The sequence below is a fragment of the Thamnophis elegans genome, chromosome 2 (genome assembly GCF_009769535.1).
Source record: "Thamnophis elegans isolate rThaEle1 chromosome 2, rThaEle1.pri, whole genome shotgun sequence".
NCBI classification, from domain to species: Eukaryota; Metazoa; Chordata; class Lepidosauria; order Squamata; family Colubridae; genus Thamnophis; species Thamnophis elegans.
This window is the reverse complement of record NC_045542.1, coordinates 15,956,106-15,983,193: the sequence shown is the minus strand read 5'-3', so window position 1 is coordinate 15,983,193 and position 27,088 is coordinate 15,956,106. Positions and strand designations below refer to the sequence as shown.

General features: G+C 43.0%; 1 protein-coding gene across 1 annotated transcript in view; it reads left to right on the top strand.

Moving 5' to 3' along the window:
• Positions 1 to 639: 639 nt before the first annotated feature.
• The window catches only part of PDE1B (phosphodiesterase 1B), a 67,565-nt gene continuing 41,116 nt past the window's right edge, over positions 640 to 27,088 (top strand). Inside the window, exon 1 of the mRNA XM_032212409.1 lies at positions 640 to 723. Coding sequence (XP_032068300.1) covers positions 671 to 723 — 53 coding nt within the window. The 5' untranslated portion in view covers positions 640 to 670. The remainder of the gene's footprint in view (positions 724 to 27,088) is intronic.

Genomic DNA, 27,088 nt, shown 5'->3' with positions numbered 1-27,088 from the left:
CCGGGAGAAAGATACGTTGAGATGAACAAAAAAGGCCACCTGAATTTAACCCACTGGCATCTCGTTCTGCTAAAAAAGAAGCTGATAGCCCCTCAGACCGTTCATTTGTTTCTGGCTGGGTCTAAGTTGTTGTTGTTTTCCTTTCTTTTTTTTGAAAAAATCAGGGTATTTCCAAAGGCTCCTTTGCTCACTTCTCAACAGAGCCACTGACGCAGCCCACTTGGCCTCTTTTCAGTAAACGATTCTTTGAGATAAATGATAAATGTTTTCTGACAGGCAAAAATAGCCAGTGGTTGAATCTAGAAGCCTGCCTTTGTATATCCTAGCACATATATTCACTCCCCTCCCCGCCCCAGTAGTGGCCTTAAATGGTTTCTGTGGGTTTTCCCCTCTGTCTTTGCTGGGTGCTGTTAAACTTCTCTCTCACACAGCTGCTCTCAGTAACTCAAAAGCTTTCGCTCTGTTTGTTCCTGCAAAGTAACAGAACTTTTGCAGTTCTCTTTTCAGTTCTCTTGTGAAAAGAGAACTACATTCCTTGTGAAGAAGCAAGGGATGTCATTAGCAAATGAGAGATGGACCGGGCCCTGGGTAACTCTACTGTATCCCTCTGGGGTTGAAAGGGGCAAAATCTGAAGCTGTTTATGGATATTGAGACTCTTCTCAATAGCCCATGGAAGAATTTATTCAAATCCAGCGGGTTCATATGCATGGTCCCATCCTAAGGTAAGAAGCGAGTTCCTGCATTTGCAGTTTTTTTTCTATGACTAAGTTCTGTCTTCTGAACTATAACTGGAATTTATATGATCAAGTGTTTTCTCTCCTTCTGAGCTTAGATTGGGCCGATTGTTCCAGAGTAGCATTTTGCACCAGGGATCCATTATGAATAGATATAATACATTAATGAAATGGGTTGTAATACACGCAAGCTTTAAACGGTAATAAAACAAAATTGCTTTGTATTTGAAGTGCTTCCAGATTCTTGGTTAAAGTTACTTTGTAAAAGTCATGCATATCGAAGGCACTTAAAAAGAGTGTTTTGGTAGCTAGGAGACTAATTGCTTTTAGAGATATTGACCATAGTATTATGGATCCTATTTTCTTGCCACAAATTCCTATGGCCTACACCCATTTCTCCAACCTGGCTTCTTTCAATTACAAATCCTATCAGGTTTATTGGAGTGATGGGAATTTAAACAGAATATGTTTGGAACACACCAGGGGTGAAATTCTTTTTTTTTTTAAATTTTTGAAAATTTTATTAATTTCATATATACATTTCATATATACACAATTATATGATCTCATAACTGTTATTAATAATATGTGTTTATAACATTTTTTCCCCTACAGTTGACAATATACTTGAAATTGCTTTCTTACCATCCCATAACTCCATCTTATCTTACAACATTCCTACTTCTTCTTCCTTCCTTCCCTCCTTCCTTCCCTCCTTTCTTCTCTCCTACTCTCCTTCCTTCCCTCCTTCCTTCCCTCCTTTCTTCTCTCCTCCTCTCCTTCCTTCCCCCCTTCCTTCTCTCCTACATTCCCTCCTCCCAGGGGTGAAATTCAGCAGGTTCTGACAAGTTCTGGAGAACCAGTAGCGGAGATTTTGAGTAATTCGGAGAACTGGCAAATACCACCTCTGGCTGGCCCCAGAGTGGGGTGGGAATGGAGGTTTTGCAATATCCTTCCCGCAGGAATGGGGGGGGGAATGGGGATATTGCAGTAACCTTCCCCTGCCATGCCCACCAAGCCACGCCCACAGAACCGGTAGTAAAAAAAAATGAATTTCACCACTGGAACATACCATGTTAGAAAAGGCAGGAATATATCTCAGGGGTTGCCATAAAGAAGAGGGGGGTCAACCTATTCTCCACAACACTTAAAGGCAGGACAAGAAGCAATGGATGGAAACTAATCAAGGAGAGAAGCAACCTAGAACTAAGGAAAAATTTCCTGACAGTGAGAGCAATTAATCAGTGGAACAACTTGCCTCCAGAAGTTGTGAATGCTCCAACACTGGAGATTTTAAAGAACAGATTGGACAACCATCTATCTGAAATGGTATAGGGTTTCCTGCTTGAGCAGGGGGTTGGACTAGAAGACCTCTAAAGTCACTTCCAACTTTGTTTACTCTGCTATATGGTGGCCTGCTTATCCAACCTATCTCACTGTTCAGAATGAAAGGACAAGACAAGATGCCACATTTTTATGTTTTAGGCAGGAGAAGAAGAAACTAGTTTATCATAGCTGTTGTGGGGAATGGGGAAGAAACAGGGTTTAGGAAGTTGTTGAGAGCAATTTTGAAATCCCAACAGAGATTAAACTCAGAATCAACAAAAAGCCCACCATCCCTCATATTCACCTGGGGGATAAGAGAACACACCTTTTCAGCCTGAAGTCCATACTTTTATATGATGCTTTCTCCTCCAAGGACTTAAAGGGCAAGTCCTAGTGACATCATCAGCTGGGCAGAGCAGATAATTTAGAGCAGCAGCCTCCAATCTTTGGGGCACCAGGGACCGGTTTCATGGAGAAAGGTTTTTCTGTGAACCAGAGGGGGTGTGGTTTCATATGTTGACTGCACCCCACAAATGGGGCTTCGCTTGTTTCCCTGGCCCAGTTTATGGCTTGCCCTGATTTAGAGCATTTTTTCCCCCAGAGCAAAATAAAGGGAGGCAATAAATGAAAAAAAAAAGTTACTTTATATTTTGTGCTGGTATAATCTGTTTCCCTTTTTAATTTGCTGGATTAAAACCTAAGCAAGTTGTTGGATATTCCCATTTTCATTTAAATTTTGAGAGTGCAGTCTTGGGATTGGACACTGCAAACTGGGAACCAGAGTGGCGTGTGCAGCCTTTAGGTAGTGATAATCCAATCCTAACTTGAGAGGATCACAGCACACCAAAGCAGGCTCAGACTCCTAAGATTTGATATTAAAAATCTTCCTTTTTAAGATTTGGGGAAAAAATGGCTTGTTATTTTTCCCACCATTTGTCAGCTGTGACCAGGGGAGCTTTTGCCCAGGTTCGCCTGGTGCACCAGTTGCGGCCCTATCTGGACTGGGAGGCACTCCAAATGGTCACTCACGTCCTCGTCACCTCAAGACTCGACTACTGTAACGCGCTCTACATGGGGCTGCCCTTGAAAAGTGTTCGGAGACTACAGTTGGTCCAGAATGCAGCCGCGCAAGCGATACTGGGTGTACCTAGATACACCCATGTTACACCTATCCTCCGTGAGCTGCACTGGCTCCCTATTGGTCTCTGAACACGCTTCAAGGTGCTGGTTATCACCTTTAAAACCCTACATGGCCTAGGACCTGGATATCTCCGTGACCACCTCCTGCCACATACCTCCCAGCGCCCAATAAGATCTCACAGGGTGGGCCTTCCCCGGGTGCCGTTGACTACACAATGCCGTCTGGCGGCTCCTCGGGGGAGAGCCTTCTCTGTAGCTGCCCTGGCCCTATGGAACGATCTACCTCCTGAGATCCGGACCCTCCCCACTCTCTCGGCCTTCCGAAAGTCTATTAAGACCTGGCTGTTCCGGCAGGCCTGGGGCTGCTGATCTTTGACTGAGCTTCAGCCCCACTAAGATTGAGTGCATGTTGTGTCTTTTTTAATTCGCTTTGTCTTGTATTTTAAATTCTTTTAACATTTTTTAAATTGCTTTTATGTAAGCCGCCCGGAGTCCTTCGGGATTGGGCGGCATACAAATCCATTAAAACCTTAAACCTTAAACCAACAAACTAACTTTGCTTTCCCACTGGAATATAGCATTTCTTAGGGAATTAACTATAAATGTTTATTTTTGATAACAGAATCCCTGTAGTTGCTTGGCAGCTGCCTGTTAAGAGTTTCTATTGACAAATCTGTCCCATTCATCAGGGTTTCTGAAAATGCCATCTTACAGTTTTATTCCTGGGGGCAGAGATTGGCTGTCATTAAAGACTTCATTGTCTCCAGCATTTGTGCATTTAAAAAAAGTTTTTGAAATCTGCCTAGGGAGGACCCTAAATTAATACTGGTGGTGGGAATTGTACAAAAGGCGGATATATTCTATACTTTGGGGGAGTTTCATTTCCCATCAGTCATGTCAGCGTGATCAGGGATGATGGAGCTGTAGTCCATCAAGATCTGAAAGAATTCCAAGGTCCTCTTTGCTTTATTGCTTCAAGAGAAGACTGTGTACTTGTGGTAGCTAAAAGGTGACAATAGGTTCATTTTTGGCCACTTCTATGAGTTTTAAGGGATGAAGGGTGCTTTAAGCTTCTCATCCAACTCTCTCCATTCCCTCCCTCCTTCCAACTCTATGTCTATCTCTGTCTTTGTCTGTCTCTCCACCTCCCTCTCTACCTCTACCTTCATCTCTATCTCCATCCATCTGATTTATCCTGCCATTATTTTTGTTAACTCAAGGGAGTGTTGGGATCTACTCCTCCCATCTCCTTCCCTCCCCCAAACAACCCTGTGAATGGGTTGAGCCAATGGTGGGATTCCATTTTTTTTTTACTACCATTCTGTGGGCATGGCTTGGTGGGCGTGGCAAGGGAATGATACTATAAAATCTCCATTCCCTCCCCATTCCAGGGGAAGGTTACTGCAAAATCTCCATTTCCCTCCCGATCAGCTGGGACTCAGGAGGCAGAGAATAGATGGGGGCGGGGCCAGTCAGAGGTGGTATTTACTGGTTCTCCGAACTACTCAAAATTTCCGCTACTGATTCTCCAGAACTGGTCAGAACCTACTGAATGCCACCTCTGGGTTGAGCACAGAGAAGGTAACTGGCCCAAATTGTTTCTTAATTCCCCTCCCAAATTCACAGAAATCCCATGTTCCTTGAAAGGGTTTGATGAGTGCAGGAAGGACCCAAAAAATCTGCCCATGACTTTCACTTTAAGATAATGCATGCTTTAAAAATATTCTTATTGATGTATTCGTTTGAATCAAATTATACCAGAAAAGAAATACATGAAAAACTACAAGTCTTCGCAGTGTTGGAAATTTAATGATAGGACCAGAAGCATTGAAAACTAGGGGGAGAGGGTACATATATGTTTTAAATGAATTAGATAATGTATCTATTTTTTTTTTTGCAAGATGTATCTGAAACTGTAAAATATCAGTGCAGTATAATTATTTCATCAGATAAATTAAAAGAAATTAATTAAACTTGACAGCAAATATCTAATAAAGTGTCAAAAGGACTTACTTTGAGAATGATTGACAGGCAGATCTATACGCAAGTAAGTCCTGTTAAGTCAGCTGAGCTTACTGATGAGTAAGCTTGCACAGGGCTGTAATCATCCTTTCCTAATCACAAATCATGAAATACTTCAAATAAATGGAATATTGCAAAATGCTATGTATATGAATTGTTTCATAGTTTCTTGCCTCCTGCTCCCGATAAAAAAATATTCTGAAATGGACTGTGGGGAGATGTTAAAATGCTAGGACTCTGCCACCACTTTGCCCTCCGGCTTAGTCTATTTTGTTACATTTCTTCAAAGAAGTGTGAGTTGCTGTAACACTGAAGTTCATGCATAAATTTGGTTTATGTTCTTGGAGCTTTGTCAAAAGGCTATGATGGCTTTGCAAAAAAGCAAGCTAATTTTACATGGGCAGGGATTTCAGCCGTTGCTTGGCTGTGTTTTGTTAGCTATATATTCATATAACTCAGGAGTGGACTGTTACAGGTTCGCCTGGGTTCGGGAGAACCTGTAGCTAATGTTATGGCCAGTTCGGAGAACGTCCAAATTCTGCCCCTGGCTGGCCCCTGCCCTACTCCAACTACCCTACCCCACCCCTCCCAGGAGTCCCCATGTGGCCCATTTTGGATGCAAGGTGCAGGGCCTGCATGGAGGCTTAGGAAGGTGGAAAAAGGTCCTCCCAGAAACTCCTGAGGGCCAGAAATGGGTTCATTTCCAGCCTCTGGAGGGCCTCCAGAGCCCAGGGGAGGCAGTTTTCACCCTCCCAGAGGCTGAGAAAAGCCTCCGGTGCCTGGAGAAGGCGAAGACGGCCACCCTGCTGTGGTGCAGGAGGCTGACTAGGCCACACCCATCATGGCCATGTCCACCCAGCAACCGGGCAGAGAACCCCTTGCTAAAATTTTTGAAGCTCAGCCCTTTCAGTAGTGGAGCAGCAGAATCCTCCTGAAAAACAGGTGTGAGTCACCACAAATACACAATATGCCTAACTATTTCAAAGGGGCAGACAAATTTCAACTCCAGTTATTGGCTACGCTAATTGGGGATGATGACATTTATGGTCAACAGCATTCAGAAACACCAGGTTGCTCTGTGGTATTGTTTTGTTTTTATCTTATTTTATATTGACTTACAGATGCCGTTCCCCATTTTGGCTCTCTACATGTACAATAGATGACAAATCTCATTATTCTAGGCAAATATGCCCAGTGACCAGGAGTGATGGATGTTGTAGTCCAGCAATATCTAGGGGTTCTGTGGAAGTTGGGGAAGGTTTCTCTAAATGAACAGAGATCAGTGCCTTGAAATATCTTTGTCCCTTCTCCGCTTGGCTAATGCTTCACATTTTGCCTGTTTAGGATGGCAGAAAAACACATCATAAAACAACCTGTCAAAAAAAAAAAGAGAGTTCTGGAACATATCGTTTCAAAGTGTGCAAACAGAAAGCTAGTTGTCAAAGAGACGCTTGTGTGTTTGGCTTTCTCTCTGGTCCTCTAGATTCTGCCTGTAAGATCCTTCCTCCTTTTTTGAGGAAGGACCAAAGCATCTCAATTCTTTCCTTGCTCTTGATTTAAATCAACTCCCAGCAGGGTTGGAATTTTCTTCCCATACTGAAACAGAATGAATAGAACACAAATCAGGACTTTTTATAGGATCTTGAAACTATTGTAAAGGGTTTTGTGGCTTTTGTCAGACCTCCCAAGTAAACCAAACAGGATGCATGACTAGATAAACTAATTCTACTTTATTGTAAGGCTACATTAATTGCACCGTGCAAATCTGAAAGTACAGACTTCCCATTGCCACTTTTAATTGCTTGATCCATTAGGGCGGGTCCTTCTTAAGTTTCTTTTTTTCAAAACCATGAACCCATTAGGGCAGTGGTCAGCAACCTCTGGTTTTGGAGCCGCATGTGGCTTTTTCATCCCTCTGCTGCAGCTCCCTGTCGCTGGTCAGCACCACAATTTTGAAAGGAGCTTCCAGGTTTTTTTTGGGGGGGGGTAGAAGCACAGCGCACCAGGAGAAGATTCTATGGCAAAGGGCGGGTTTTTTGGTTGGCTCCACAATTGATGGGCATTCGATTACAATAGGGAGAGAAGGAGATTCTACAGTAGAGGAACCGGACTTCGGGTCAGCTCCAGAATTGAATGGAGGCTTCCAGTTAGGACCTTTGTGGCTCCCGGTGTTTTCTTTTCTGTGGGAATTGGGTCCAAATGGCTCTTTCAGTGTTTAAGGTTTAAGGTCCAAATGGCTCTTTCAGTGTTTAAGGTTGCCAACCCCTGCAGTAGGGACTTCTGCCTCTTTGTCTGCTTGATTCCTAGGCAGCATCTCTTCCCCTGGCCCCCCAAGGTCACCCACACATTCTATTACAGGTTTGGGATTTCTGCAGGTGAGGATTCTTGGCTGAAACTTTATCCTGTGGAAAACTGAACAGAGTAGGTATCGGCTCTAAGGAGAGAAAAACCGAGGTAGCATCTTATAAACTTTTTGACCTCAGGTCTCTGGTAGAACAATATAGCGGATCAACTCGTGACTGGGGCCCACATGAAGAGACTGCTACCAAAAGATGACAAATGCAGGGACCCTGGTGGGCGTGGGGAGGAATGAGCGGGCTCATTATGAACACAAAGCAAACACTCTTTCTTATGGCAAGCATGCTTGCTGGATCCATGCTCAGAGCCAGCTTTTCAGTAGTTACCTAGTAACACGACGGGGAGGGAATATGAATCACCATGGCAACATTTCAAATGTGGGACTTAGCAATGCATGTGGGGTCACTTTCCCATCTTTCTTCCATATTCAGTATCCCTAGGAATGGACAGGTCCTCCTTTTGTGGGCGAGGAAAGAGATGTAGACAACAGACACTTAACAGAGTATGTGGCTTTCTTTTTAATCACGAATGCAATTTCTATCTTTTAGTCCCAGGATGCTGCCAAAATCCCCTGGGAGCAAGAGAGAAGCACGGACATATCTCTCTGGTTCTGATCCATTTTGGGGGACGGGGGACGATGTCATTGCTTTCCCAGTTCCCCATTTTTATCCTTACACCCTAACCCTTGCAATCTAAAATGCAGCGGCCTGCACAGTTTTGTGCAGGCCCTGGTGTGCACATGTATCACCTCTCCTGCAGGAGCTACATTGGTTACCAATTTGCTTCTGGGGGCAATTCAAGGTGCTGGTTGTCACCTTTAAAGCCCTTCATGGCTTGGGACCAGGTTATCTGAGGGACCGTCTCTTGCCGGTCACATCTACCCGACCCATCAGAGCATGAAAGCAGGGAAGGTTGTAGGTCCCATCCCCTAGGAAGATACACCTGGTGGGACCCAGAAGAAAGGCCTTCTCCGTGATGGCTCCCTCTCTCTGGAACATCATCCCCCCCAGAGATTAGAACGGTCCCCACTCTAGCACTCTTCCAGAAGGCTCTGAGGACCTGGTTCTGTCATTGGGCCTGGGGAACCAAAAGCGGGATGGAGCCCATTAAATGGCTCATGTGATCCGCTGTTGCTAGGGAGGGAGGGGGCGGGGGTGTGTGATTTTATTACATTCATTTATTTGATGTTTTTATTAGTTTTTCTATTTTTAGATGTGGTTTTTTATATTCTGTAAGCCACCTTGAGTTGGCAATGGGCGAATAGGTGGCAATATAAATTTAATAATAAATAAATAAAATAAAATAAAAAATAAACCCCTACACTGAGGTTCCAAGTTCCAGGTTATATTAATGAAGGCAATGACACCTGATGTGGATTCCAGGGCTGCTTTAAAGTAATGAACAAAAGGGCCAATGTTACCAGTCCATCTGTTTAAAGATAGCTATAAAGTAGCTGAACTCAGCGGTCTGTCTTTATTGTATCTTTAAGTGATGATCAGTTAAAGTTGCCCAAGATACTTAATAGTTATTAATACCTCTAGTCCAGCACTGGTTCCCCTAAAGTGGGCAGCTGAGCAACACTTTCATGGACAGGTCATTAAAACCTCCCCCTTTTGTTTGGCGTCATTATCAAGTAATAAAAAGAAAAGTTGCCCTGTCGTTAATGCCAGCTTCTATGAATAGATTCAATAAATCTATTTCATGTTTTCAAGATGTGACCCTAGATTTTTATTATGCAATAAATGCCATTACTTGCTGCTTCAGAATATTCTCTGCCTTATGCATTAAGGCTGAAATCTTGTACCTTCCTATTTAAGAGGGAGCCTCATTAAACACAGTGGGATTTACTTTGGAAGTGATATGATGATTGAGTTGCAATACGCCATCTTCTAGATCAGGGGTCTCCAACCTGGGCAACTTTAGGACTTGTGGACTTCAACTCCCAGAGTTCCTCAGCCACCCCTATTCTAGATAGGATTGAGGCTGCAACTTCCAGAATCCCCATTTGTTACGGGAAGCTGGCAAAGCCAAAATCTGATTTGGCATGCTGAGAACCGTAGTCTCATCATGTTTGGAGAAACCAGTTGGGGATGATTGGGTATTCAGAGCTTGTTTTCTGTTCTTCCCAAGCCAACTAAATGGTGGAAAGAAATTATGCAAAAAAGCTCAGACCTCTGTTTGCCAGTTCTGTTCTATTATGTTCTGAAAATGGAACAGAACAGGGCCAAGTGGAGTTAGGTAAATGCATGTGGGCCTGATGGTGAATTGGCAAAAAAAAAGAGAGTTAAAAATGGACTGGGTCTAGCCAAAAATAAAAATAAAATATCTCTATGGGAGAGATGTCCTTAAGCACTGGCTCAGAATGCCGATGATTGCTCCATTCTCTATCTTCTAATCCTTTGACCCAGGGCAGCTATGTTACTACAGAGAATTCTACAAAACCCACCCTGTGCTTCTTAGTGCCCACAAATGGGGGAAAACAGAAGAACACATGGCTATGAGACATATTCACTTATCTGATCCTTCCGCAAACCCAAAGAGACATCATGTCTCTATACATCCTGATTAGACCCTTGGAGAAAGTGAAAGTATATGAACAAAAGCTGGTGGAACATTTGGAGGGGGGTAAGAACACATATATAGACAAGCAACGCATATGCACACATGCTGATTAACTCCGGGGGGCAGTGAGGACAGAGGGGGTGCATACCTACGATCAAGGGCATGCAAATACAAAGCAGGAGAGTAGAAATATTCAGAGGTCCAAACACATAGATATCCTCCAACAGGCAACATATTGCTGGATATAGAGTCAGTTTGGTGTAACGATGAAGAAAGATGGTGGCCTAGAAACCAGAAGACTCTTCAGTGTGTAAGCCATCTGGATAACTTTGGGTCAGTCATTGTATTTCTGGTCAACCCACTTCACAAGGTTGTTGTTAAGAGGAAGAAAGACTATCAGGTATGTTTGCAGGCTTATATATATATCTAAAAAGGCAGGATAAAATGCGAGATATGACATGAGATGGATTGGAAATCATTCCAGACACTGCAGGTTTCCTTTACCTAGTTCTTTTCTTTTTTCATTGGTACCACTGGGGTGGTTGGGTGCTCCAGGTATAGTTCCCAGGGCAGGCTGTACCATAAATTGGGTTACTTACTCAACTTCTTTGTATTCTTATGGAATAGGCTAATCTTTTCCTGTGCAAAAGAATTGTATGGACAGTTCCCCGGATTGATTCAGTTTATGCAAGTACATCATTCTTCCCGGGGGATTCGTAGTAAGGAAATGCAAACTTCATGACAAAGTCACTTAGATGATATGGGCGGCTGTACAAATCGAAATGCTGATGATGCTGATAATAATAATAATAATAATAATAATAATAATAATAATAATAATAATAAAATAAAAAAATAAAAGATAAAGTGGACAGTGAACAAACTTGGTTATGGTTAACAACAGGTACATTAAAGAAAGAAACAGAGTCACTAATCCTGGCTGCGCAAGAACAAGCTATCCGCACAAATGCCATTAAGGCCAAAATCGAAAAATCCTCTGATGATGCCAAATGCAGACTTTGCAAAGAAGCTGATGAAACTGTTGATCACATACTCAGCTGCTGTAAAAAAATCGTGCAGACTGATTATAAATTGCGGCACAATTCAGTAGCACAAATGATCCATTGGAATTTGTGCAAAAATTATAATATTAAAACAGCAACAAACTGGTGGGAACATCAGCCTGAAAAAGTCACCAAAAATCAGATGGTCAAGATCTTGTGGGATTTCCGTATGCAAACGGACAAAATACTGGCGCATAATACACCAGACATCACACTGGTTGAGAAAAATAAGGTCACAATCATAGACATCGCAATACCAGGTGATAGCAGGGTCGCCGAGAAGGAACATGAAAAAATCGCAAGATACCAGGACTTAAAAATCGAAATTCAACGACTATGGCACAAACCAGCAGTGGTAATTCCAGTGATAATTGGCACACTGGGTGCTATACCAAAAGCACTGGAATTACATTTAAAACAGTTAAAAATTGACAAAATCACCATCAGTCAAATGCAAAAAGCCGCACTGCTTGGATCTGCACACATATTACGAAAATACATTACAACGTCCTAGGCCCCTGGGTGGGGCCCGACTAGTAACCAATGCCAAATCCGGTGAAACAACTGGCCGCTGTGATACAATTGTATAATAATAATAATAATGCATACAAAGCCAGAATTGTGAAGATAGCAATAGCTAGTAACAAATCCTGCCTATGCAAAGAAGCTGAAAAATTAGTGGACCATCTAGTTAACTGCTGTAAGATGATTGTACAGACCGACTATAAACCATGACATGACAAAGTAGCAGCAACGGGGAAAAGAAATGCCATTTGCCTCCAAGCAAAAATACTTGGGGGGGGGGCACAAAAGAAACTCAACACTTCTACTCCTAATTGGATTCCCTGCAAACTTTTATTATTAGAAATGTTTGCCTAATGTTCCCTTAGAATTCCATGTTTTGTGACATAAGAGTAAAAGAGAACAGGGCATTACTAGCCTTGAAGGGCATACGAGCTAATAGTTTTATCTGGAGTGGAGAATTTATATTTCCCCAAATGCTTTTCTAACATTTTTCTCCCACACAAACGTTTTTCAATTCCCAGCAGTCCTAAGCAACCTGGCCAAAGCTGAAGGATTCGGCAACATCTGGTATGTTTCAGGCTGCCTAGTTTTCTCTAGAGTAAAAGAAAAGGAGGGAGAAATACTTTGAAACCTGCAAGCTTCTGCTAATATAACTTTAAAATAAAGATGGAGCTGGTATCCCTGGTTGTGTTTCTTGTCAAGACTACCTCACTGGGCTAACAAAAATCTGACAGGGTGAGTGAGCACGTTCTGTCCTCCCTAAATGCCATTTGAGGGACCTGGGAGGTTTGCTTACTCTGTTGCGGTGCCTGACCTATGGAACATTAATCCCTCTGAGATTCAGATGGCTCTTTCCCCATGCTCTTTAAAAACAGTCTCTTTCCAGAAGTGGAGAGATGAAGGGAGGAGAGGAAGGGAGAAAGGCTGAGGGAAGAGGAGAAGGAAGGAGACAGAAGAAGAGGGAAGCAGAGAGGGGAAAGGAGACAGGGAAGTGGAGGGGAGAGGAGGAATAGGAGAAAGGGAAGGAGAGGGAAGTGGAGAAGAGGAGAGGGGAGAGAAGGAGAGGAAAAAGGAGAGGGAAGTGGAGGGGAGGAATAGGAGAAAGGGAAGGAGAGGGAAGTGGAGAAGAGGAGAGGGGAGAGAAGGAGAGGAAAAAGGAGAGGGAAGTGGAGGGGAGGAGAGGAATAGGAGAAAGGGAAGGAGAGGGAAGTGGAGAAGAGGAGAGGGGAGAAAAGAGAGGAAAAAGGAAAGGGAAGTGAAGAGGAGGAGAAGGAAGGAGGGAAGGAAGGACAGGGAAGTGGAGGGGAGAAGGGAAGAGAGGGAAGGAACGAGATGGGCTGTCATTGTAAACTTGAATATGTGATGTATTTATAAAGGAATGTGTATAATAGAAACATTTTTTTAAAGAAAACACCAGTTTCTTTCCCTAGGCATTGGGTTAGGGTTAGGTCAGGCTATTGGTAAAACCTTTTTTGTGAAGGCAAAGAAAATTATTGTGGTTGACCTGGTATTTTTATTCTTACTGGTTATTTTTTGCTGTTTTAATTTGATATCGGCCTCTTAGACTCAAGTATAAAGACCACCTGTGATTGCATTCTCAACCATTGGTAATCTCATTTCATTTATTTATTTCATTAAATTTATCATCGCTGCCCGCATCAGCAGACACTGAGAACTTTACAAAATCTAATACTAAATTGAATAAAAACATAGGCCAAACAACAACCCAGTCTAAAAAGAGCCATTAAAAGACAGCAAGGCAACGTTCCTCCCCCCCCCCGCAATGTATTAATCTCAATTTCTCCCCTCCTGTCAACAGCTGGAAATGACCACAGAGGAAGGAGGTCCTCTGTAACGTTCCCGTGGTTCGCCCATGAGGCCAATGTTGAGAAAAGACAGGAGACAACCTTTCTCGGGATGGAGCGACAACCCAGATTGGGAGTCTGGTAGCCCCTTTTATTGAGATAGGACAAAGGCAGGAGGAGCAATAGCATGTGGGTAAAGACAGCCTGTAAAAGTACAATTTCTAATCTACTGCTCAGTCTATATATGGTCAAATCCTGGACGTCAATGGTAGGGCACATCTCAGAATGTTATGTTATGCACTATCAGGATGTTATGGCGTTCTAGGAGTTTGTTTTCTCCTGTGTGATTCAGCGTGGCTCTGCAACTATATTACAACAGTCCTCTCCACTCCATGCTTTGTAGCTGATCCAGAAGGATCCTGTGGTTGATAGTATGAAAAGCTTCTGTGAGATCAAGAAGGATGGATGCACCATCCTCTCCCCAGCTCCATAAAAGACATTGACAAGGTGTGACCAGCCCTGCCTCTATATGATAGCCCAGTCTGAAGTCAGACTGAAATGGGTTCAGTATGTACTAGTCAGTGGTGGGATTCAGCCAGTTCGCACCTATTCGGGAGAACTGGTTGCTAACTTTCTAAGCAGTTTGGAGAACCGGTTGTTGGAAGAAATCTCATTTTGTTTTTTTTCCCACTTTACAGGACTAATCCTGTAAGGAAGGCAGGAAGAAAACAATGTGGTGTTGTTTCTAGTCTAAACTTTATTGCCCTAATTACAGAAATTGCTTCTCTCGCTTGTTTGTTTGTTTATATTTGTCAACAAGTACAAGGAAACAAGTATGAAAACATGAAAAAAATGGCACAAATAAATGAATAAGCAAAACACAGCCATAAACAAATAAAAAGAGTACATATAAATGGGACAATAGAAAGGGGCGGTAGGCACGCTGCTGCGCTTATGGACGCCCTCTATGGTTAACCCTTATTACATTATAACAGCTATGGTGAAGCGTCCATCGACGTGAGTGACGTTGAGTTGGCCACGCCCACCCAGTCACATGATCACCAAGCCATGACTACCCAGCTGGTCATTAGGGTAGAGAACCGGTTGTTGAATTATTTGAATCCCACCACTGGTACTAGCACAGTTTACAACTTACAACAATTCATTTAGTGACTATTCAGAATTACAATGGAAGTGACTTGTGATTGGTTTTCACACTTACAACCATTACAGCATCATCTGATCAAAATTCAGAGGCTCGGCAACTAACTCATACTTACGACCATTGCCACGTCCCAACATCACGTGACCCCCCTTTTCTGACCTTCTGACAAGCAAAGTCAATGGGGAAGCTAGATTTACTTATGTGACTAACTTAACATTGGCAGTGATTCGCTTAACAACTGTGGCAAGAAAGATGGTAAAATGAGGCAAAGCTCATTTAACAACTGTCTTGCTAAGCCACAGAAATTTTGGACTCAATTGTGGTCGTAAGTTGAGGACTACCTGTAGAGCATAATAGCTCAGAAAGCGGACTAAGAGTCTCCAGTTTAAATTTTCCTTTTTACATTCGTTCTTCTCTCATACACAGCCCAAGTTTCCCTAGGGGGATTGTAGGAGTGGCATGCTTTACACAAGATTTGTAAGGCAATTCCCTGTATTGCGGATACTCAGCAAAGCTTTTGTATAAATGTATAAAAAAACACTATAAACTTTAACAGCAAAAATAGTGGACGGCTGCAGATTTGACTCAGAATTATGGCAAAGACCCCGTACGGACTCTGTACTGGTTTTATCCCAGTAATCCTGGAACAAAGTGCGGCTGCTTTAATGTAATTTAATGTCTTAATGTACTTGCACTCCTATGTTTCCTACAGCATCTCTTCCAAACCAAATCCAGCACATCACACAGCTCTGTGAATAACTGCACTTCTCAGATGTTATCAACAGCACAACCTTGTGCAGGCCTACTAAAAAGAATTCCCCTCGAACTTCCTCTGTAGGAGCGATGGATAACCAGGTACCCTCTCGTGGATTTGGCCTCCTCCCAATCAGCACTATTGGCAAGAGGTTGCAAATATTTGAAAGGCATCTCTGCTGACAGGGGCAGATTGGGCTGGGTTAAAGTCTCTAAGCTGTAGGAAGCTGCAGGCCTCCTTTTGGCAGGTGCTAACAGAGACTATGCGTAACAACTGAACATGACAAGATGCGTAATAAATCTTTGATAGGGTGGAGAACCGAAAGTTCAAATGCAGAAGAAACAAAGCATATCCTAATGAGAATCATGTCAGCTGTATGGAAGAACTTAATTCATGGGGACTTAATTAAGGAGAAAATCTGACATTGGAGAAGCCTTTTCCCCCAGTTGGCTTTTATGCCTAAGGAAGCACTAGAATTCAGTCTCCTGGTTCCTAGGCTAGAAACTAAGTAAAAAAAAAAAGGTGTATGTTCCACATTTCTGAATGCTTGCATTTAAAACTGATTCCTGGCAGGTAAACAACACCGCAGGCACTCCAGAACTGAGCCTAAAATTTGTGAAGTGAAACATTTGTTCAGTGAGTTTTGCCCCATTTTATAATCTTTCTTGCCACAGTTGTTAAGTGAATGGCTGTAGTTGTTAAGTTAGTAACAAGTCTTTCAAGAGAGGATTAACAGTCACAGATCTTACCTGGCTTGGAGAGCTGACAGGCGGTTATCTGCAAAACTTGGCAAGGAGTCTCAGAGAGTCACGAACCAATTAAGCAAACTAATTGTCTCCTGAAAACTCCACTCCCCTTTCGTTCCTCTTTTATTTCCTCTGGGAGGGGCATTCATCGTCCACCTCTGGCTTTACTCCCAAGTTGGCCCCTGTTCTTTAGCTGTTCCCTTCATCTGGCAACTCTGCACATGCGCACACTGGGAACAGACTCCAGCTGTCTGTCTGCCTCACTGATGTCTGACTCTGAAGGCAGCTGATAAGTGGCATACGGCTCTGGCCCCCTCTCTGCCTCCGACACAGATCCCTCATCAGAGCCTTCCCCAGACTCCAGGACTGGCCCATGTTCCTCCCCAACCTGCTCACTGTCCGAATCTGCTACCAGGTCTGCTAGCTGAGGTGGCGCAGTGGTTAGAGTGCTGTACTGCAGCCACTTCAGTTGACTGTTATCTGCAGTTCAGCGGTTCTAATCTCACCGGCTCAGGGTTGACTCAGCCTTCCATCCTTCCGAGGTGGGTAAAATGAGGACCCAGACTGTGGGGGTGATATGCTGACTCTGTAAACCGCTTAGAGAGGGCTATGAAGGGGTATATAAGTCTAATTGCTATTGCTATTGCTATAGCTGCTGGCAGACCACAACAACTGGCTGGGAAAGTGAGAAGGACCTTGGGTGGTCTGTGCATTGGGAGACATCTTCCTCCTGAATGGAGCCTGTCTCCTTGACTTTGCCCTTGCTGTCAGCTCTGAAACACTCTAAACACTTGCTGTGTTTTTCGTCCCCTTTGGCAGCATCACGGCTTGCCTTCCACCTTCCTGGGCTAATTGAAAAGATAGCAAATCCAGATTGCAGCCTTGCTGTGTAAATTGCTCAGGATGGGAGGCTGAGTTGACAGCCAGCAAGGGAGATGCTCTGGCCGACGAATCAATCATGAGTCTGCGAAGCTGGAAAGTGCAGCTGTGGGTGACGTTGCCCAAGCCACCTCACCCAGTCTGTCCAAGGTAATTATTATTCCCATTAAAAAAACAGGCTGTGAATGCATAATGCATATTCAGAGCCTGTATTTTTGATGCCATAATCCGAGTTGTCAGCAGCAGCACTCTGCTTTGGAAACAGAACTAAAGAATAAATGATATCCTCTCCTTAATGATGATTACCTATGGAGCCTCTAGAGTGTTAAGTGAGGAAGCCAAAAAAAGTAGTCATGGGAGTTGCGCTTTTAGATAATGGGCAAAATTCAGAATTGTTGGATGTATTTAGTAAAATAAAACTTAGCTTTTTTCTGGATTTCTTCCCCCTCCGCCCTGATTTCTTTACATAATTTTAGGTGAACATTTGCTCTTGTCCTGTGGAGGTGTTCTTACCAATAGGGGACCTTTATTTATTTCTATTTCATTTCATTTCTTCCGAGTCATTCAAAGTAGAGTTCATGGTTTTACTTGCCATTTGATTCTCACTCCAAGAAAGAAATGGACAAAGATGAGAGAGAGGTCAGCTAGAGAACATCATGGCTCAGAGGGGATTAGAAATTTTATTGGTCAGAGATTGATAGCAATAGCACTTAGACTTAGATACCGCTTTACATTGCTTTACACTCCTCTCTAAGTCGTTTATAGAGTCAGCATATTGCCTCCAACAATTGAGTCCTCATTTTACCCACCTTGGAAGGATGGAATGCTCAATCAATCTTAAAAGTAATAACATTGTGCTCATGCCTGTAACAGAAAGAAATAAAGTTGAAGAGTCTAGAACCCTGGACAGATGGATGGATGGATGAATGGATGGATGATTGGATGGTTGGTTGGTTGGTTGGTTGGATGGTTGGTTGGTCAGGGCACAGCTGTAAGGAAGATAAGGTTTACCATAGATCAACAAGAGATTTCAACCTGAATAAAAATAATGGAAAAAGCAACTTTTTCCCTGTCCTTCATTGCTGATTTTAGTGATGACAAGAGGGAAAATAAACAAAGGTACATATATGCATGTATAAACAAGTTATGTTCTAGCTTTGTGTTAAGCAGATATCTAAATATATTTTCATCAGTGGTTTTTCTTGTACAATTTATTACTTGTTTATATATTTTTCCATTGCCCACCTAGGGGTTTTTTTTTAACCTCACTTGGTTGTGGACATTAAGCTCACAGTTAAGAAAAAAGCAAACTCTCCAGTCCTCAATTTTGCTTCTCTCTGTTAGTGTGTTCTGACCTAGGTTTCCTGAGAAAGCATAAATCACAATCTTAGTCCCAATAACCCTCTTTTATTTATACGGCTGTGAATTATGGTCATTCACAGCCTGCAAGGCTTCACAAACAGTCTGTGAAGATTCCAACAGATGTCTGCTTGAGTTGACACAGTCTTTCAGGAGAATGATGATAAGCACCTATCTTATCTCCCTTGAAATGCTGCCAGACCTAATTGCCAAATTAGTTTTGTAAAGTCAAACTGAGCACAGTCAAACGGAACTTTTCAAAACTTGAACCAACCAGATGAACAAATTGTTTCCTGCAAAGGCTCATGTCCCGTTTGTTCCTCTTTGATGTTTTATGGGAGGGGCCAATCATCTCCAAGTCTTACTCCCGAGCTGACCCTGTTTTCTTAATTGTTCTTGCCTTCTGGCAGCTCTGTGCATGCGCACACTGGGAACAGGCTCCCTCTGTTCTTCTGCCTCGCTGATGTCAGACTCCAGAGGCAGCACATACAGTAACTACCAGATGCTTTGTCCCCCTCTCTATCTCCGATGCAGAGCCCTCATCCAAGCCTTCCCCAGACTCCAGGACTGCCCCATGTTCCTCCCCAATCTCCTCACTATCCAACTTTGCAGGCCGCTGGCGGACCACAACACAGTGTTTCAACTAGGGCTGTGTGGACTTGTTGAAATACCCATTGCTTCTCTCTTTTATACATGCCTAATGCTATCTCAGTGTTCTTGTAAGGATGAAGGAGTGTATGTGTTTGAGTAGAAGATCTGGCACACTAACACAAGCATTTGGAGGAAGTGTAGGATATACAAAACATAATGTGCTGGAAGAAACTTCAAAATATAGTCAGTGCCTATCAAGATTCATAGGCTTTCTCTTTTTATTAGAGAAAAACAATAACAATAGTGAAATAAACTCATCTTACAACAATTAAGGTCTGGCCAAATCTGGCGCTAGATTCTGTCTGAGTTTACTTTCCCAATAAGCAACCAAGTTGGAAGAGGATTTAAAAGCAGTTTATTTGGGATAAAATGGGATCTCTTTATGAAAAAGAGAACGCCGATCCCTATGTTTCACTCCTTTGTATATAGTTAACAAAGAAGATGCAAGAGGAAAGTTGATTGAACAGGATAAAAAGAACCTCCCATTTGCATAGGAAATCAGTTTACATGTAGTCAAACATGTTACATATTTGCATCCCATAATATCACACATGTTCATTAAAATGAGGTCTCTTGAGATCAGAAGAGGCATAAATTGTAAGGAACAAGGTTGTTTGAAGTTCACGAAAGAGATAAACCAGACCCCAATTTGTAGTAACATACCTTTTCATACCTGGAGCTAGTCTCCAGCCTGTTTACCACTTTAGGAATGTTAAAAGCTAATAAACCTGAACATCATTTTAAAAGAGAGAAAATAAATCAAATTAAAATACAAAGTAACTAGGTTAGTTAGCAAGTTACAAAATCCATGCCATGTGCCTCTCAAGACTGAAGCTAGTGTAGGGTGGGTTCCTATCGGTTTGGGTGAACCGGTAGTGGTTTGGCGGCCTGGCAGCCACACACTGGAACCAGTTCCCCAGTTGGCGCCGTTGGTGCCACCATCTTGTTTTTCAGTTCTGTGCATGCACAGAACAATTTTAATTACACTGTGCATGTGTGCAAAGCACACACACGAGTGAACCGGCAGTAATGCCTGCTGGAACCCACCCCTGATATGGACCCATGCTCACATAACAGGTTGTATTAATACAAAGTCACTTTCTGGCTCTTGTGTTTACCTTAGTGAGCAGTGGTAGGATCAGGGGTGGGTTTCAACCGGTTTGCGGTGGTCCCCGCGAACCGGTTGGTCAGCGAACCCGGAAGTAAGTAACTTCCGGGAACGGCGAAGGGCCCACCCGCCCACCCGCACTCCTTACTGGTCTTTGAAGGCTTCTGCGCTTCCACGCAGGCGCATGGCACATACAGCGCCTGCGTGATTCTCCGCGAGCAGCTGGATGGCACATACAGCGCCTGCACGAGTCTCCGCGAGCAGCTGGAGCATCGCGCAGGTGCTAAGACGCATGCATGAACTGCGCGCATGCACGAGGACTCCGCCGGCCCCGTTCCAACCGAACCGGTTGGAAAGGGATTAGCAACCCACCCCTGGGTAGGATCCTACTGGTTTAACAACCGATTCGGTGATCACGCATTTTGCACACACAGGCGCGCAGTTTTGAGAAAACTTACCTTCTGCATTACTGCTGGGGAGGAAAACAGCTGAGATGGGGCAATCTACTCTGCTATGTGACTCAGCTGAGAGGATATAGGTCAGTAAAACGAAAGGAACTGATCATCGGAGTGAACTGGTTCACTCCCAAACTGGTCCGAACCGGTAGAATCCCACCCCTGGTAGTGAGGATGAAGATGAGGTCTCTCTCCTTCGTGATGAAGAGCGTAGTATCGCTGGGTGGTTTACTATTACTGTTCACTACTTTACTCATTGTTGCATCCAGTTCCTAAAATTGGCAGAGTGAAGGACTGTGCTGGGTTAGACTGTTAGCTCAAGGAAGTGGGATTTTATATGCTATTTCTTTCATTCTTCCTGTATAAGAAAAAAAAAAACCCTTGCATGTAGTGGGGGAACATTTAGTCAGCTAGCCACCTCCTTCATAAGGAGCTTTTGATTTGGTTTTTCCCCCAATCCTCATTAAGCATAAAGCATGGAATCTTTTATCTACATGGAGCCTAAAGTAACCCCCAATCCAGGAAAAATCTCTGCTCTTTACCCTGGATGGATCAGTACCTTCTGCCTATTGCATCGAAGGTTGCCATCAGGTTGATATGATAATGGTCCCACTTCACCAAAGACTTTTTTGGACATCTACAGGTCGATTCATGCCAAGATCCTCCTCTCATGTTACTTTCATTTTTAAAGATTCATCTGCTTCCATAGGGATGCTTACGTAATCAAAAGGGGCAAGGAGGGTTAATGTAGGGCTTGTAACGGCTTGGTCTTTGACAGCCTTCACTCCCTTCGTTCCACTGGACTGCAATTTATGTGCTCTAATGCCCTTGATTTCCCAGCCTCTCTGCACTCTCTCTGACTGGTTTCCACCTCGATGCCTATAATGGATGAGCTTGTGTGCCTTGAACGAATTTGCCACTTTTAATCTCTTTTAATTAGGTTTTTTTAAAAAAAATATGGAATGTCTTTAAGATGGAATATTTTTAATATGCAAACTATTAAATATATTGTGCAAGGTTGCCCTAACGTGCGTTCTCTGGTTCCTTAGAAGATCTGCATGAAGTAATGCCAGGAGAGCTTAAATTGGACATCCAGTTATGAGGCCACTGCCATAACCCCGTGAAAGTAATTATATGGATGGTGTGCATTGGTTTACTTCTCTTCTGTCATGTTATGCTGAATAAATAAATACGGAAGAATAAAAAACCCTATCTAATATTTAAGACAGAGAAAAGAAAAAAGCAAAGAGAAAAAAAAGCCAAAAGTACAGAAGGAAAAAGAAAGAAAAGGAAATAGCTTCCAAATTGCTTTTGCAATAGATATAAGGATAAATTTGCATGTACCTCTTGCTTTAAGTGTACAATATAACATTTGTTTTTTCTGCTATTATATTCTACTCATCATCATATTTTCATTTTTTTCCTGTTTTATGCAGAAAGTCCAAAAAGGGTTTCCAATCAGCATTAAAATGCATAAATGTCTCTTCTCTAATCAAAGCTATCAATTTCTCCATCTGAGCTTCACCATCCATTCCTCCATTATAGGTAATATCAGGTCCTTCGAGTTTTGTGTATATAAAATGTCGCTGCTACTTATCAAATTTAGAAACCAAGTTGTGGAATCCCCCCCCCCCACTCCAATTTTAGTCTCAAAAGGAGCATCGCTGTTTTCATGCATAGATTAATATTTAAAATCTTGTGAATTAATATGGGTATTTGAATCCACTTTTAAGCTTTCTACATGTAACAAACATGGTAAAAAGTCCCCTCTTGTTGCTCACATTTCCAACATAAATTTGAAGTACTTTTATAGATTTTAGAAAGCTCTCGCAATCTAACCATAAAACTTCTGTCTTTGCACTTTGCTAACAGGTGCCCGGAGATCAAGTGGGTTGATTTCAGGCTTCCTCCTTTGTCTGGAGGAAGTTTGCCATCCAGCAGTGACAGCTAGGCTGTAGTGTTGTCTCTGCTCTTCTGAAACATACCAAGTTGCTATTAACCCTCACTGGAAGCCACATTGCTACGTGCTGCTTAATACGCAGAAGGCCCTGAGGTGGCATTAGGGGTTTCTTGGTCATATCTCAGCTGGTAGTTCATTGGGAATGTCTCATCTTGTTTTCCTTTCCTCCAGATTAGTTGCTTCAGCTGGGAAGTGACTCAGAGCCAGTTGGCTTCACAAAGAGGAGAGAAAACTTCTCCCAGTGCTGTGCTAGGGCATATCTGCAGGTGTGCTTGGATGGGATGCAAACTGGTCTAGTTCAAAACAAGGATGTGAATGTGCAACATCTGCATGTAAATACAGAAGCTTTTCCACTTGGCAACTTGAAGACTTGTGGACTTCAGCTCCACAAGTTGGCTGGTTGAGGAATTCTGGGAGTTGAAGTCCACAGGTCTTCAAGTTGCCTCAAGTTGAGATCCCTGCCCTAAGTTATCGAGGAGTGCTCTTCATCTCTTGTCCTCTTGAATGAGAAAAAGAGCCCGAGCCACAGTTATGATGGTGATGAAAAAGTAACTTTATGACCAGTCCTTACATTTACCACCTTTGCAGGTCTGTAAAGCAAAGGAAAGCTAGAGAAAGAGGATTAGCACAATTATGGTTCACATAGCAATAGCAATAGCAATAGCAGTTAGACTTATATACCGCTTCATAGGGCTTTCAGCCCTCTCTAAGCGGTTTGCAGAGTCAGCATATCGCCCCCACAGTCTGGGTCCTCATTTCACCCACCTCGGAAGGATGGAAGGCTGAGTCAACCTTGAGCCGGTGAGATTAGAACCGCTGAACTGCAGATAACAGTCAGCTGAAGTGGCCTGCAGTACTGCACCCTAACCACTGCGCCACCTCGGCACAATCAAGTTGCTAGTCCCAACTGTGATCACCAAGTTATCAAGTTACCTGTTTGTGTGTGTGTTTGTGTGTGTGTGTGTGTGTGTTTATGTATATGTATATATTTAGTGTCACAACCCCTAGTATGCCCCAATTATGGGAGGAAGCTAACTGCTTCCATTATATGTCTATCGGCTCGTCACAAGAGACCATCACGACAGAAGCCCAATATTTTTACTGTCGCCTTTGTTACATTTGTGTTGTATTTGTGCTGATAAATAATGTATATGTATATGTATATATATGTGTGTATATATGTATGTATGTATGTATGTATGTATGTATGTATATATATATATGTATGTATGTATGTATGTATGTATATATATATATGGGTGTGTGTGTGTGTCTGTGTGTGTGTGTGTATATATACATATACATACATACATACATACATACATACATACATACATACATATATATATATATATATATATATATATATATACACACCCATACATGTACATACACACACACACACGTAACTTGGGACTATATATATATATGTTATTTTTTTTAAAAAAAAAATCCTGTTCTTTTTTAAGGACTCAAAAGTAGTTTTCTGTACCTAATTGTATTCACAACAATCTTTTGAGGTGGGCCTCACTAACACTATGCATTATGTTGAAGGAGGATTTGAATACCAAGGCTATGAAATAGGCCAAACCAGAACATCTCGTGCAAAAACTGGATGTGAGAGGCCTCTAGAGATTGGATGCAATGAACGGTCACCTCAAAAGTTCTGCAAAAGGCTTTACTTTCAGTTGCTGTGTTTGCCAGCATGAGTTTTAATAGCCTCGGGTATTCTCAGAATGTTGTATCACTCCTCCCCCCTCCAACATGCAAACACATCTGTCCATCCCTGTTCTGTATCTTGAGTCTCTTGGGGTGTTGCCATGGCGATAGAATATGGGTAGCAAAGTCCAGAAGAGCTCATGGAATCCTTGCACTAAAACTCAGCAGTCTGGAATTAAATGCCACTGAAGAATGATTCTCGTTTGGTTCCTGGCTGGATTGCAATTGTGGGGATGGGAATGGAAGCTTGCAGGCATCAGGGCTGATATTCCCTCCATATTGTCCCTGGAATTTTTTTTTTCAAAGCTACCTTCTCCTTCCCCACTTTCAGGTGTTTGTCTCATAGGGCCAGACGATGGTAAATCAGGTTTTTGTTTCGTTACATCCATCCTGCCGTTCATTATGTGAAAAAGTAGACTTCCCCTGGCATCCATTTTGTGAAAGTACCTGCAACATGATTCCAAAATTCCATACTGAATGCAAAAATGTCGAGAAGATCATTTGAAAGCTAAAGTAAACTAGTCTCATTTATTTTCTCCACTTTTTCACCCTTCTTGGCTTAGTCTGCAGCATAAAGTCTGCAACTCTGGAACATTAGTTAGGGTCTTCCTCTATTTCTGTAGCCCAGGATAGGGGCTAGATCTTTGAAGAAACAAACAAATAAAGGCCCACATTTCTTTTTACAACACAGGCTGTGTAAATCCTCCAGAAGAGGTGGTTTGAAAGAACAGATATGGTATCAAGACAGCTGGGAAGAGGGAAAAAAATACCTCATAGGTTAAAACTCACGTACATTCCAATATACAAAACTTCAGCTTGATGGAGGCTAAAGATTCATTAATTGGTGAGAGAAATGTTTGTAACAGGTGTGGGTGTGCACATGTGTGATAGAAAACGGGGAGGATGGAGGAGGAAAATTATATATCTATTGCAAGAAACAAAGCAGCCATTTAATTCAAGGGTGAATAAACAGAAATTAGTCTAGTGCTCCCTGGCCATTTTCCATGCCAATCCGTTGTAGGGAGCAACTGATAAAGAGTATCTAAGCAATGCCTGGGTTTTCCTGATAAGTTATTTTTTTTAAGGTATTATAAATCTGTGTTTGGGCTGAACCATTTCACAGTAAAGGTAAAGATAAAGGTTTCCCTCACACATACAGTATGTGTTAGCCGTTCCCAACTCTAAGGGGAGATGCTCATCTCTGCTTCAAAGCAGAAGAGCCAGCGCTGATGTCTGTGGTCATGTGGCTGGCATGACTAAATGCCAAAGGCGCACGGAACCAAAGATGGTTCCAATTTTTCTACTTTTACATGCTTTCAAACTGTTAGGTTGGCAGAAGCTGGGACAAGTAACGGGAGCTCATTCCGTTATGTGGTGCTAGGTATTCGAACCGCAGACCTTTTTGATCAACAAGCTCAGTGACTTAGCCACTGAGCCACCGCGTCCCTTTTCAGAGTACAGATGCATAAAAATTACCACAAGAGGCAAAAAGTTAAACTAGATTCCCCTCTGCGCCTAGTTTTTTTTAAATAGAGGATTTTTTTTTAGTTATAGTAAATTATGTGAACTGCACTTTCTGTGAAAAGGAGTATAGTCCAGAGATGAGATTCTGCTTTAAAGAGAACAATGGCTGTGATTTGTTGTAGAATACATTATTATTTGTTAAGCCTTTTAAAATGATTATATCCTTAGAGTATCATTTTATTTCATTTATTAAAATTTATAGGCCGCCCTTTTCCCTGAGGGGACTCAGGGCGGCTTACAATCACAAGGGAGGGGGGTGCAGTATCAAAAAACAAAACAAAATGTGAACAAAGAAAAGTAATAAAACACAACTTTCGTTCAGCAATCAAACACTCGGGCGGGTGAATTGGGAACCTATCCCCAGGCCTGCTGGGAGAGCCAGATCTTGAGGGCTGCGCGGAAGGTCTGGATGGTGGTGAGGGTACGGATCTCAACGGGGAGATCGTTCCACAGGGTCGGAGCTGCAACAGAAAAGGCTCTCCTCCGTGTGGTCGCCAGTCGGCATTGACTGGCAGATGGGATTCGGAGGAGGCCCAGCCTGTGCGATCTAATTGGTCGAAGGGAGGTAATCGGCAGAAGGCGGTCTCTCAAGTACCCAGATCCACTACCATGGAGTGCTTTAAAGGTGGTCATCAGTACCCTGAAGCGCACCCGGAGACCGACAGGTAGCCAGTGCAGCTCGCGGAGGACGGGTGTAACGTGGGCGAACCGCGGTGCGCCCACTATCACTCGCGCGGCTGCATTCTGGACTAACTGTAGTCGCCGGATGCACTTCAAGGGCAACCCCATGTAGAGCCCATTGCAGTATTCCAGCCTAGAGATCACAAGGGCTCGAGTGACTGTTGTGAGAGCCTCCCGGTCTAGGTAGGGCCGCAACTGGCGGACCAGGCGAACCTGGGCAAATGCCCCCCTGGTCACAGCTGACAGCTGGTGGTCAAAAGTCAGCTGTGGGTCCAGGAGGACTCCTAAGTTGCGGACCCTATCTGAGGGGTGTAAAATTTGACCCCCCAGCCTAAGTGTTGGTACATTAGCCAAATTATTGGGAGGGAAGCACAACAGCCACTCGGTCTTGTCCGGGTTGAGTACCAGTTTGTTAGCGCTCATCCAGTTCTTAACGGCCTCAAGACCCTGGTTCATCACGTCCACCGCTTCATTGAGTTGGCACGGGGCGGACAGATACAGTTGCGTATCGTCCGCATATTGGTGGTATTTTATCCCGTGCCTCCGAATG